The sequence below is a fragment of the Antrostomus carolinensis genome, unplaced genomic scaffold, assembly GCF_000700745.2.
Source record: "Antrostomus carolinensis isolate BGI_N321 unplaced genomic scaffold, ASM70074v2 scaffold8804, whole genome shotgun sequence".
NCBI lineage: Eukaryota > Metazoa > Chordata > Aves > Caprimulgiformes > Caprimulgidae > Antrostomus > Antrostomus carolinensis.
Window position 1 is genome coordinate 15959 of NW_010308661.1, and position 12995 is coordinate 28953.

The 12995-nt window shown below is 43.7% G+C and overlaps 1 protein-coding gene across 1 annotated transcript in view; it reads left to right on the forward strand.

The window, feature by feature from the left end:
- Window positions 1-10985: 10985 nt before the first annotated feature.
- FAM124A (family with sequence similarity 124 member A) overlaps window positions 10986-12995 on the forward strand; it is a gene marked incomplete at its 5' end in the record, with an annotated part of 14119 nt that continues 12109 nt past the window's right edge. Inside the window, one exon of the mRNA XM_029084466.1 lies at window positions 10986-11725. Coding sequence (XP_028940299.1) covers window positions 10986-11725 — 740 coding nt within the window. The remainder of the gene's footprint in view (window positions 11726-12995) is intronic.

The following is a 12995-nucleotide window of genomic DNA, read 5'->3' on the forward strand; positions in this document are numbered from 1 at the left end:
TTGCAAATTCGGGTGTTCTATATAGTAGTGAGATCTGAAGTGTCAGCTCCTGTGGAAAATACAGGGAGCATCTTCTGCATACCTTGGCTGGCCTGCATTATGCTGCTAGAGGTAAATAGCAATGCTGTGTGGCTGTGTGGTGGTTTCACAATACCCTCACAGCCTCTCTGGGAAACAGGTGAGTGAGCACCCTCACAGTAAAACATTTTTTTCTTACATTTAAACAGAATTTCCTGTATTTCAGTTTGAATCATCAGCCCAGAGCAAAATCAGCAGGCCCTGTTGCTCTCTGGTCCCTAATTTTCCCTCTCAGTTGCATAATTTTTAATCAACTTCTTCCCATTTTGCTCTGGTATTTGATCACACAGCATCATCCCCCCTCCCAGTCCCACCAGCATCCCAGTCTCATCCACAGATGATCATAGAATCATAGAAGGGTTTGGGTTGGAAGGGAGCTTAAAGATCATCTTATTTCAGCCCCCCTGCCATGAGCAGGGACACCTTCCACTAGACCAGGTTGCTCAAAGCCTCATCCAGCCTGGCCTTAAACACTTCCAGGGAGGGGGCATCCACAACTTCTCTGGGCAGCCTGTTCTCATGTCTCGCCACCCTCACAGTGAAGAATTTCTTCCTAATATCTAATCTAAACCTGCCCTCTTCCAGTTTAAAGCCATTTCCCCTTGTTCTATCACTACCTGCCCCGTGAAAAAAAGTCCCTCCCCAACCTTCCTGTAGCCCCTTCAGGTACTGGAGAGCTGATATAGGGTGTCCCCAGAGCCTTCTCTTCTCAGGCTGAACAGCCCCAACTCTCTCAGCCTGTCCTCATAGGAGAGGTGCTCCAGCCCTTGGATCATCTTGGTGGCCCTCCTCTGGACTCGCTCCCGGGGGCCCATGTCCTTCTTATGTTGGGAGCCCCAGAACTAACACATCCTGATTTTCAGGAGCTGCAAATGGACCTGTGCCTATGTCAGGAACGGCACTGAGTTATTACTATTGCTGAGCACCATTGCCTGGAAACCATGCTGGAGCAATGTTGATATTGAGTTAACATTGTTATTTGCACTTTTACCTTTCGCAAAGTTGAGGTTAGGGTGCTGTTCTAATCAGGAGGTAGCACATTGAGGTTGGTCTTACTGCACTTGGTTACTTAGAAGCATAAGGAGTAGAGATAAAACATGACTAGATATGCCCATGTCCAGAAAGAAAGTAATGAGCCACAGTGATGTGTAAGAACATGCACAAACAAATGTGTAACTGTGCTTGAAATCAAATCTAAATTCAGTTTTTGCATGCCAAATGTGTGGCATTAACCACAAGCATGTGCTTCCCCTTGTAAAGACTGAAGTTCATGTTTGAATGTATTTAACTTGGAGTAACCCATGTATCTAGCCCATAACAGTTCCCTGACTGCCACCAGAAGGCACGATCCTGATTTACTCCTTGTCTGAGGGCTTCCTTTTGATCTGTTCAGCAAGCTGTTTCAACTTAGAATCATAGAATCGCCTGGTTGGAAAAGACCTCTGAGATCATCAAGCCCAACCATACCTGTCCACTACTAAACCATAACTCTGAGCACCCCATCTAGCTGTCTTTTCAACACCTCGAGGGATGGAGACTCAGCCACCTCCCTAGGCAGCCCATTCCAGTGCCTGCTAACCCTTTCAGTGAAGAAGTATTTCCTGACATCCAATCTGTACTTCCCTTGGTGCAACTTAAGGCCATTGCCTCTTGTTCTATCACTAGTTACCTGGGAGAAAAGACACATACCTGCCTCAGTACACCCTCCTTTCAGGTAGTTGTAGACAGCAATTAGGTCTACAACTAAGCAACTTGCACCTAGACCTGACACATGGCAAGCACTGGAAACAGCTGGGAAGGGTAGGTGGAAGAGTGCCAGAAGTGAAGTCTTAGATTGTCTTAAACTCATCATAAAATCACACTCTCAGTTAACTAGTGTACATTGCATGAGGTATGGAGCTCATTGTTGGACAGCTCAAATTTGTCAGCTGCTCAAGTGTAGTGTTTTCTTGGGGTTTTTTAAGACAATGTTCTTTCTGCCCTTTTATATATATATATATATTTTTTTTTTTTAGAATCTCAGTCTTACAAAGGAGTTGGATTTTAAGAAAATACAATGCTTGCAATCAAAGGACTTTGAGCAGTAAGGTGTTGGACGCAGTTTGAATGCTCACATGATTTACTGATTGATTTGCTGCTGATTGCTGATGGGAGTTTTACTGAATTACTTTGCAGCTCTGTACAGAGTCTCATATTAATACCAAAGATCAATGTCTGCATTCTCGCCAAGTACAACAATCCATATCTTTCTTTAGGAAAATTTTATGATTGGGAAGGACCTGCATCTTTGCAAAGCTTAACTCTTCTAAAGTGGAAATCTGCAGCCATTTGGAATACTGTGCTCTTTGTGTTTCAATTTCAGGTCCTCCTCCCTTCCCTACCCTCCCAAAAAAGTGAGGCAATTTTTTTTTTTAATTCTACATGCAATGTAAAATAACAACAGAACACATTAATGAAATAGTTAAGTGTTATTAATAAATGCACCTTCCTATATTTCTCCACTGGACTGAATTTAGCAGCAATGTAGGCTGTGTCACACTGATGGCTCAGGCTCATTCATGCCATTCATCCCCAAACTCACTGGGGCAAATCCTGCGAGCAGCAGCTCAGTGTTGAGCTTCAGTTCCCCACTCAGGGGTTTCTGATGACTGTTTCTTCTTGTGTGTTTCTGAAAGACACAGAATGACAATTGCCAGCTGTTTTCCACAGATCAAGAATACTTTTCAGGGCATTAAAAAAAAAAAAATTCCTTGCTGTTTCTGCTGTGGTTATTGGGTTTCCTGTGAGAATTAACCTCAAAGTGATTAAGCCATTTGAGCCGCTAGATGGGCAAATAGAGGTAGATTGTGACTTTTGAATGAAGACAGCTAAGACAGTGACGACGCTTTGAAGATGCCAGATTGTGTGAATCTGTTTCATAGCATGGATGTATTTGCAGGCTGAGAAACTCTCGAATTGTGGTGAACTGTGTGGGAGGGAAGAGGGAAAATGACAACAGTTGACATCCAGGAGAATATCCCTGAAGATATATGAGTACACCAGCATTTGGGGATTCTTGCTTTTCAGCAAGTTAGTAGCTAAATCTGTGGTTAAGGAAAGTGTTGAAGTAAGACATCAGTGCTCTCCAGAGGATAAGTAGATGACAAGGATTTTTATTTTTTTTTTTAGTAGAAATTCTGATTATTTCTAGTACTGCTGTTGCCAATGTAATATATGGTGCCAGCAGTACATTTTGAAGGAGATGAACACTGGGATGCAAGAGCACTATGCAGCAAGAGTAAAGAGCTCATGGAGAAGACCATAGCATTGGCGGAAAAATCCTTATCTTGGAGGGTGCTTTTGAGGAATTGCCAATCAGTTTGCTTGCTTGTAACCACAATGTGAAAGCACCCACTGTGATTTCCTACAGTTTGTCTGTGTGAAGATCTCATACACTTTCTTCTCAGAGCTGGGGTTCTTTTCTTCTTGGGTGCTTAATACAGTAAAGCACAGCCTCTGCTTTGGCATGCCTACAGGCTCCATAAAGCCCAAGCAGAACACAGAGACACAGCAAGAAGAAGGCTGTAGCCTCAGGAACATGGGATTACACAGCCAGAAACACAATGTGGTGCTCACATCCCTTTCTTTTTAGCCTGTTTTTGAAGGGAAATATGATGTGAACATGTGGCATCTTTCTTCACAGACACCCTAACTTCCCACAGGTTTCATGAGAACTGAAGGAAGGGCATTGGGACAAACTTTTGTTTCCATGGAGAAAAAAGGCTGTAATGTGAGTTCAAGTAACCTCTTCTAACCTACAACTGGACAGTCAGCCCACAGGCAACGCACACATACCTTCACAGGAAGTGTGAACTGCTTCTTGGCTGCCAGGTAGTTAGGGGATAAGTGAGAAAGCTGCAGTACTGTGAATGAGGAGATGAGGGAAACAGGGACTGAGAGTATATCTGTGACCTAAGGAGTCCCTGCCTCCTTGCCTTACAATAAGCAGTCAGCAGCTTGACTAAAGGAGTCAAAAATGTTGGTTTGGGAGGGTGTAATGGAAGACATAACAATCACATAGTTCAAGAGCGTTTCTTCCATAACGCTCATCACAAAAACATGTCTCATTTCTTGACAGTGGTACAGCAAGATAAGATTCTACAACAAGAATGATCTTCAAAATATGTGGGTAGGCCCACAAACTTTCCATTCAGTTTTAGTTGCATAGCTGAGGTGCCCAAGGTGGAAGTGGAGTTACTTGGTTCCCACTACATTTGTGGGCAGTGGAGAGTGATGGGCCTTATCTGAGGTTTGATTCCATCTCTCACCACAAACTACAAAAGGAGCCCAGGACAGCCAGCCTTCTGCTGGAGGGACATCTGTCAGGTACCTAACCTAACCTTCCATGGGATGAGTCTGGGCCTCAATGGTTGGGTTTCCTGTGAAGAAGGTGAAGGTCATATGGTTCTGAAGGAAAGCTGAGATAGTGATCTTGGCACCGTAGACCATATGACTGCAAACAAGAGAGCGAGTGTCAGGGTGCAGTTGCATGAGCAGCTTAAGATGTGTAGCTACACAAGTACCCAGGCCAACAGAAGGGAGTGCATGGAGACATGAAGGATGTGAGATGGCCCCTTTCAACAGCAGCTTAAGTTGATCATGAAAGGTTTCACTTAGGCAGGTAAGGGGAATGGAACTGGTGGGGGACAGATGAGAATTCACTGGGGGCTGTAGCATATGTGGAGTTTCAGCAATTGCTGCTCCATCTAACAGCAAAGGTACCTACAGCACGATGAGATCTGCCATCGCCTTTGCTCGATCGTGCAGTGCCTCTGTGGGCATTTGGTCTCACCTTTTGATAAGATTCATTCCCGCAGGAAGTGCATGCTATACACTAAGGGCAACGACACCTCGTTCCTATTAATGTACCAGAGAAAGCTTTTTATCTCCATCAGGTAGATAGTGGGCTTAATTTTCCAGCTTTATTTTTGCTCAATACCTTTTTTGTTGTTGTTGTTCTATGGCAACTTTATAACAGCATAGAGAGCCTATATCGTGTGCCCATCTGGAGGAGCAGATTGACCATTTTGCCATGCTGGTCAGTATGCTGGTCTGCTATGCATTGTCTATACTATCTTAGTACAGATGGAGGAGTGAGCCTCCTGCCACCATTATCTCTGGTAGAGAACATTCAACTGCAGCTCCACAGAAGGACACTGCTCTGATGGGAGTGTGAAAGAGATTTCTCCTCTTGTCGCTGTGCTATGCAAAATATCCCCTTTCTTATTGCTTCTGAGCAACCTTCATGTGTTTGAGGTGGTGTGTGGAGCAGGGCGTACTGAGAAGCACATTATCCTGCAGCCCTGCATTTGTCAGATGCTATTAAACAGCAGGGAAAGAGGAAAGAGAATGGAGGAGCTGGTGAATCTTTCACATCCTGCTTGTTCAAAAGATTATTGATGCTGCATAATTCATCAAAGCATGACCTAGCAGCGGGCTCTGCTGCCAGAGGTGTCCAGTGACCACTTCTGTTGCAGCTCCTGATAAAGTGATGCTCCTTATTTATGAAAATAGCCTCTGTCTTTGTGCCTGCCTGTGAGCCTTTCAGTTAATACACCTAAAAGGGGCAGTCTTGCCTTGGATTCAGATAAAGTGTGACAGTCCTGTTCAGGGAGAAATTTTGACATTTCTTTGTGTTTTGGAATGGAACTGAAGTAGGGAAATACTGTCATTTTTTTGTGCAACAGAAATTGTGGGAAGTTTCAATTAGAAAATATTATAAGGCTTCTTTCTTTCTTCTTCTTTTTTCTTTCTTCTTGACATTATTGATACAGTGGTTATTTATTTTACATTCCCAAAGTTGAAATATTTTGATTTATTAATAGTAAACAAATGGTAGGACAAGGGGCAATGGGTGTGAGCTGGAACACAGGAGGTTCTGCTTAAACTTGAGAAGGAACTTCTTTACAGTGAGGGTGACAGAGCACTGGAACAGGCTGCCCAGGGAGGTTGTGGAGTCTCCTTCTCTGGAGACATTCAAAACCCACCTGGACGCCTTCCTGTGTGATCTCATTTAGGTTCCTGCTCTGGCAGGGGGATTGGACTAGATGATCTTTCGAGGTCCCTTCCAATCCCTGACATTCTGTGAAATTATGCTGATCTGTAATGTTCAGTTTTGAATTACTTCATTACTTCCTGATAGCAATTATTTCCTGATAATGAAGTACTGCTGGATGGGAGTTGCAGTTCAGAAGCTTGGTGCATTCACTCTGCCTCTCTCTCATTGCCTGATTTACATCTCCTGTAATGCATCATGCAATTTGGTCACAATGAAATGTGAAATCTTACTGCCTGATGTAGCAATAAAGGAATCTAGTCTGTACGATAGGAGAGAGGTTCAGGCTTTGGTTCCCATGAAGCAATGTGCTGCAGCTAGAAAATGCAAGTTTGTGTTCGGTGTTCTTAATGCAATATTGCAGGTCAGATAAAAAAATATTTATGTCAAGTATTTATGGGTTGAATACTTCCTCTGAGTTTCCTGGATAGAAGATTGAAAATGTAGGTGGCTAGAAAATTGAAAATGTCTGCCACAGTCTGCAAATGCATTTTCCCGTGCACAAACTGGGGCTGGGATCCAGTCTGCCTAATATCTCTCTTTGCCCTAGGCTCTATCGTAGCTCACATACTTACAAGGTTTACCTAACCCTGTAGGTAACTCTTCATTAAATATCTTATGGTGAGTCTGAGAGGTCTTTAGGTCCATCTCTTGTTTCACCAACAGAGGCTTAGGAGAGGTGTTTCAGGGAGACAGGTCCTTACCTCCTTCCTAAGCTCTGCTATGGGCTAGGTTTAGGTAGTCTGTGAATTTCCAGCCAAGTTCACTGGAGAAGCCTGGAAAATCAGATGTCATCAAGACTGCTGAAGGTGGTAATTTCTGAAATAAAAAAGTGGTTGGAGCACTGCCTCAGGAAGGGACAGGTCTTTGTGCAGGGAAGCTCCAGAGGGAATGTAACCTGGGCATCTCATAGTATAAAAGAGGGATCAGACTACCAGGTTGTGACCAGTTAACCCAGTAACCATTCTGCTGGAGCCAACTGTGCAAGAGTCCTGGGGCAAAAAAGCAAATGCAAGGGGGAGACTTCTCTAACCTATTCAGATGGTGTGGGAGAAAACTCTGCTCATTTCTTCCGGGGACATTTTGCCTCTTGTGTGGTTTAATGTAAAATGCATACCTACTCCAGGGAGAAGGAGTTGCAGCTCCAGGTCCCTGTACCTCCAGCTGAGCCTAGCTGCTGCCCAGCTGCTAGGGTTACTGACCCAAAATTATACCCGGCTGTGCCTGTTTTGGGCCAGGAGCCCTGCCTTGGCAGTCCCTCCTCCACCCCAAGGGAGCAGAGAACTTAACTCATTGCTTCCCACTTCACCCATGGGTGCTTCTGTCACTAGATCAACACTGTTGTCACAGCTGTCCCGCCAGGCACCTCTGGGCATCTCTGGATGCCAAGAGGGTTTCCTATGCAGGCACTGCATTCCCTGCAAAGTGAGGGGGGTGGAAAGGAATTAGGAAGGCAAGGTCATCCTTGGCAGGTTTTTCAGAGGCAGCAGCCTCTCTCTGTGCACTCAGCAGGGGATGTAAGCATCTGGGCTGGACAGACAGATACCTGTCCTCTCTGTCCCCAAGACAAGGCAGCTTGAATTTCAGTGAAGTCAAACCTGAATGAGGCAGCTGGCACAGACAGATGTGACAGCACTCACTGCTTTCTGTCAGATTGTCTTTCTGATTAAAAGATCCTGGGGTTTGGGCAGGGAAAGGAGGGGATGAAGAATCATAGAGCAAGACTGCTGTTCTGCTTTGCAGGACTTTCATTTTTCTCTGCTCGGCAATATTGCATCAGCAGCCAAATAAAATTAACGTGTAGAGAAGGACCCATCCAAAACTCAGTCATAAAATATCAGGCCACCTTCAGCTCCCAGCTTTAGGACATCGAGTGTGACAGCCCCTCAGCATTTGGGCTGACTGTTTGCTTTAACCTCTCATGGGTGGTTAATACTACCTAACAGAGGAGTAAAAAGTTTATAATTGTAAAATACTTTTTCAATTCTGGTAGTAATGACCTCTTAGAAATGTTAGTGCTTTGCCAGCTCAAAGAGAACTAATCCCCTTCTGTCATAGGAAAGGAAAAAATGTAATAGCTGTGAGAACAGTGGAGCTTATTTTCAAATAGATGCCTCAGCATTTTTATATTTTCTGTGGGATTAACTAGTAACACAGGAAGGCTAATACATATGCAGAGCTTTCATTTGCTTCTGTGACTATTTGCCAGGGGTAAATTGAACTGTGTCATGAGAAATGGTGTCATTTTCCCCCCTTCCTTCTCTGAAGCAAAAAGACTTGTTAGTAACATAGAAACAATTTGCAACCTATCATCAGTTCAGAAGAAGTTTCTCTTAGCTCCTTGCCTCATATTTCTGCTTTTTCTTATGTTTTTCTTTTACCGAACCAGAAAGGGCTGCCATTTTATAAGCACAGAAGCCACAGAATGAAAGGTGTAAAAGTGTTGCAGTAAAAGCATCTTTGCTGACACAAAACAGATACTGAAGCTCTTTCTGTACTGATTTGTTACACTTGTCCCCCTTCAGCATAGTTAGCTGCTTCTAGCTCAAGAAAAGATGATTTGCTCTGTTGTATATGTAACCCCAGCTCCTAACTATGGCTTTGTGCCATGCTTTGGTGGTCTTCTGAGGCTGGCTCTGCGAGCATCTGGTGCTGATGGGCACAGGCAGCGAAGGCTGCAGAATGCTAATGCTGGGGCTGGCTCCCACAAGGCTCCACTTTTGAAAAATGCTTTAGCCATTCAGTGTCCATGCACCACGCTGAGCAACAGGAGGGCAGAAAAGCCGTGCTCAGGGATTTTTTTTTTTAATGCAGAGCAAGAAGCCAACAGGAATGATGGCTCTCTGCTTCACATTGTTGTGCCCAGGCTTCTTTCAGAGCTGCAGTCATTTGTGTGCATAAATATCAAGCCTGTCACTTGTTGCAGGCTTTGATAGTTTTTGTGTAGCAAAGGAAATGGAGGGAGAAAAAAGCTGAACATCATCTATTCCAGTGTTAGAAAATGAATGACTGTGTAGCTATGGTGATTACTTTCTTTCTGTTTTTATTAGATCACTGTCCTCTGCAATTTGTTTTCCTTCCTGTCCTGCTATTCTGTGTAAAGGACCACAAGAGGACCTTCCCCCACACTCCCTATGTCTTTCTCCCACACTGTGACTATCTACAGGACATATCTCAGAGAAGTACCTACCAGTAACTATTGCCACAACAAATCCTCTTGCCCTATACTGACATAGATTTTTTTTTTTTACTTCAATTTTTTTCTTACATTAGCCATCTGGCAAAGTCACTCCACTTCACTCATTTCATGTGGAGTTATGAGAATTCTGCTGTAACTGTATTTTTTACTATTTACTTGTTTTTTTCTATATCTCCCCTAGGCAAAATGCATGCTTGCTATTTGCTCTGCATACTATATCTTTCTGCAGCTTCTAAATTGCAGCTCATGTTATGTTTACTGGTCATCTCTGGTGAGCTATGCAGTTGCATCTAGCTTTTCTCTGGGTCTTGCAGCTATTCTGTATTGAAGGACAACTAAAATACACTACTTGCATAATACTACTTTTCCATTAAAGCAGTTGCTGAAGTATCACAGGAATGTTATTCTGATGCCAGGAAGGAGGAGGGGGAGGTTTGTACCAATTGCCAATAGGAGGGGAAACAGCCTGTGAGACAATCCCCCTATTAAATGTGGTCTGCACAATGAAAAGCTTGGGAAGCCTTTCTAAGGCTTCACACATTCAGGCTTTGTGCCCAGGCTCCGAGTGTCAGACATGGAGGTGGTTTCAGAACACCACCCAGAGGGAACCATTTCCACAGAAATATCCAGGTTACTTGGATGATTATTAAACTGCCTTGGATCTTTGTTCACACGCATCTTTCTTGGCAAGGAACTCCAGCAGAACAGAAGTGACAATTTTTCCCCTGCCCTCCAACCTGACATTGTTCTGCTTCTGAGCTATCAAAGAGGTTTCAGGGACAAGGACAGCTAGAGCCTTTGTGAACATTCCCAAGGGTAATTAGAGGTTTCTTTTTTTTCCCCTTGAGTAAGTGTAATTTTTTTGTGCTTCCTGCTTTTACCAGTCTTCTGTAATCTTATAAAAAACTTGAAGCAGTAGTATTATAGTCTTGATGATCTGAAGATATAAACAGTGCAGGATTTGTAGGGACAAGTAATATCTTTTCCTGAAGAAAGGCTTGTGTGCCTGAAGGCTTGTCTGTTTTTTTTTCCCAACTGTATCAGTTGGCCTAATAAAAGATATTACCTCTCCCTACAAACTTTGCCTTACTTATTAAAACAGTTGCCTCCAGGACACAGAACAGTCTTAACTGGGTGGAAAACTGCAACATCAAGGTGATAGAGTGAAGTTCAGTGGTGTGATTTCCATGCCACGAGCCAATTGGCACAAATTAAAACAAGGTGGGATGAACACTGTCCACTCTGATCATTCTGCACATCATTAGTGTCCCTTTCACCTGCACTCTACATCAGTACTTTTGTCTTTCCTACCTCTCAGCTGTATGGAGCAGCTCTTTTCTAACACAGAAATACACATTGGATAATGTCTTTTGGATGCTACCTCAATAGAAATGGAGACTGTTGTGGTATGCCCAATGAAACTTCTGTGTCTTCTGGTTATTTTCTTGGTTTTGCTATTTCTCTGTACGTTAGTTTACCGCAAGTGACCTTGAGAGAGATGAAAAGAAAACACAGTGTGACTGAGTAGACTGTAAGGATAACCTAAATGTTGGCAACAGTCAAAGAAAATTGGTTACAAATCTAAAAGGATATTTTTTCTTTATATACTCTCAGGTGAACTTTCTGTGGAAGACATACAAGACCCATTCCTTGTTAGTGTACATATTATCACAGACCCAGGTGAATCCAAGACTCTTCAGCAAGCCATCAATAAGCTTCTAGCCTGGATCCATCCAGACCTCCAGCTGTTTCGAGTCTCAGAAAGACGAGTGCCCAAGAAGCGCAGAAAGCTGGGTAAGGCTGGTGTCTCCCAGCCAGCCCTTGCCATTATTCTGTTTCTGCAGGAGGAGTATGGAGAAGAACCAATCTTGCAGCTCCACGAAACCTTTCAGCGGCCACCTTGGCATTACCACCACACAGAGCAAGTGCATGGGAAGTTCCTCCCTTACATGCCATGCAGCCAAGAGTTTTACACTTTGGCTCCAGAGACTCCTCTGTGGGCCATTCGCCCAGTGCACTATGGGAAAGAAATTATCCGCTTCACTATATACTGCAGGAGTGAAAACTTTGTTGACATTTTGAAATTGTACGAGTTAATACTGAAAAGACCAGTATGCCAGAAAAAAGCGGACTTTTGTATTTTTCCTATCTATTCTAACATGGAAATAGACATTCAGTTTTCTTTAAAAAAACTTCCTAAGGGCCAGGTACCAATGCCAACAGAGTCAGCAGTGCTGGAGTTCAGAGTAAAAGATGTGGGGCAGCTTGTGCCTCTCTTGCCCAACCCTTGCAGCCCCATCAGTGAAGGCAGGTGGCAGACTGAAGACTACGATGGAAATAGGATCCTTTTGCAGGTAAGTTCTGTACACAGGGAAACAGAAGCACATTTATTGCTTTTGTGCAGGAAAGCTTAACCAGCAACAGCAGTTTTCTTTTGCTCTGTCCTCCATGAAAGATCTAGGACAGTACCGCTAAAGAAAGAACTTGAAATCCCTTGCTGTGTGTGTAACTCGTGCAGAAAGCAGTGGATGATACTATCCAGATAGTCAGTGAGACCCCACCTGGAGTACTGTGTTCAGCTCTGGAGTCCTCAGCACAGGAAAGACGTGGGCCTGTTGGACCAGGTCCAGAGGAGGACCAGAGGGATGGAACTCCTCTTCTATGGAGAAAGGCTGGGAGAGTTGGGGTTGTTCAGCCTGGAGAAGAGAAGGCTCTGGGGACACCTTATTGTGGCCTTTCAATATTTAAGGGGAACCTATAAGAAAGATGGGAATAGACTTTTTAGCAGGTCCTGTAGCAACAGGACAAGGGGTGATGGTTTTAAACTAAAAGAGCGTACATTCAGATGAGAGATAAGAAAGAAATTTTTAACAATGAGGATGGTGAAACACTGGCACAGGTTGCCCAGAGAGGTGGTAGAAGCCCCATCCCTGGAAACATTCAAGGTCAGGTTGGATGGGGCTCTGAGCAACCTGATCTAGTTGAAGATGTCCCTGCTCACTGCAGGGAGTTTGGACTAGATGACCTTTAAAGGTTCCTTCCAACCCAAACTATTGTATGATTCTATGATTCTATATCAGTCAACTTCAGTTTATGCAAATAGTGATGTGAGATGAGGTAGCTGTTTAAAAGAATGAGGAGAGAAGGAATTATGAGCCCAAGTGGAGAAATGATGGCTGATGGCTGTACTTTTATAAGAAATATGGGCACAGAACTGACAGGGGGTTTATAAAATAGCTCTCAGTTATGAGATTTCTATTGAAGACAAGCAGAATGCCTGATGCTACTCATTACTTTCTAGCATCACAGGGTGACAAACTGCATCTCTCTTTTGCACAGTGATTATCAAGATGAGAGAGGTTGTGAAGGAAAAGAAATGCACCCTGAAGAGCAGCCTAAGAGATACATTCCCACAGACTCTTTTTGAACTAATCTCAAGTGCTCATAACCAAGTCCTGTAAGAGAATTTATCTGTTAGGACATCTGTAGGGACCGTATCTGGGCAATGTATCAGTGTGCTCTGCTTCACTACACCACATCCGAGGGAGATAAAGGGGATAACAAGCAGCAAGCTTTTAATAGCTGCCTGCCCTGCAGAGGGGCAATCCAGAGCCAGTTTAATGT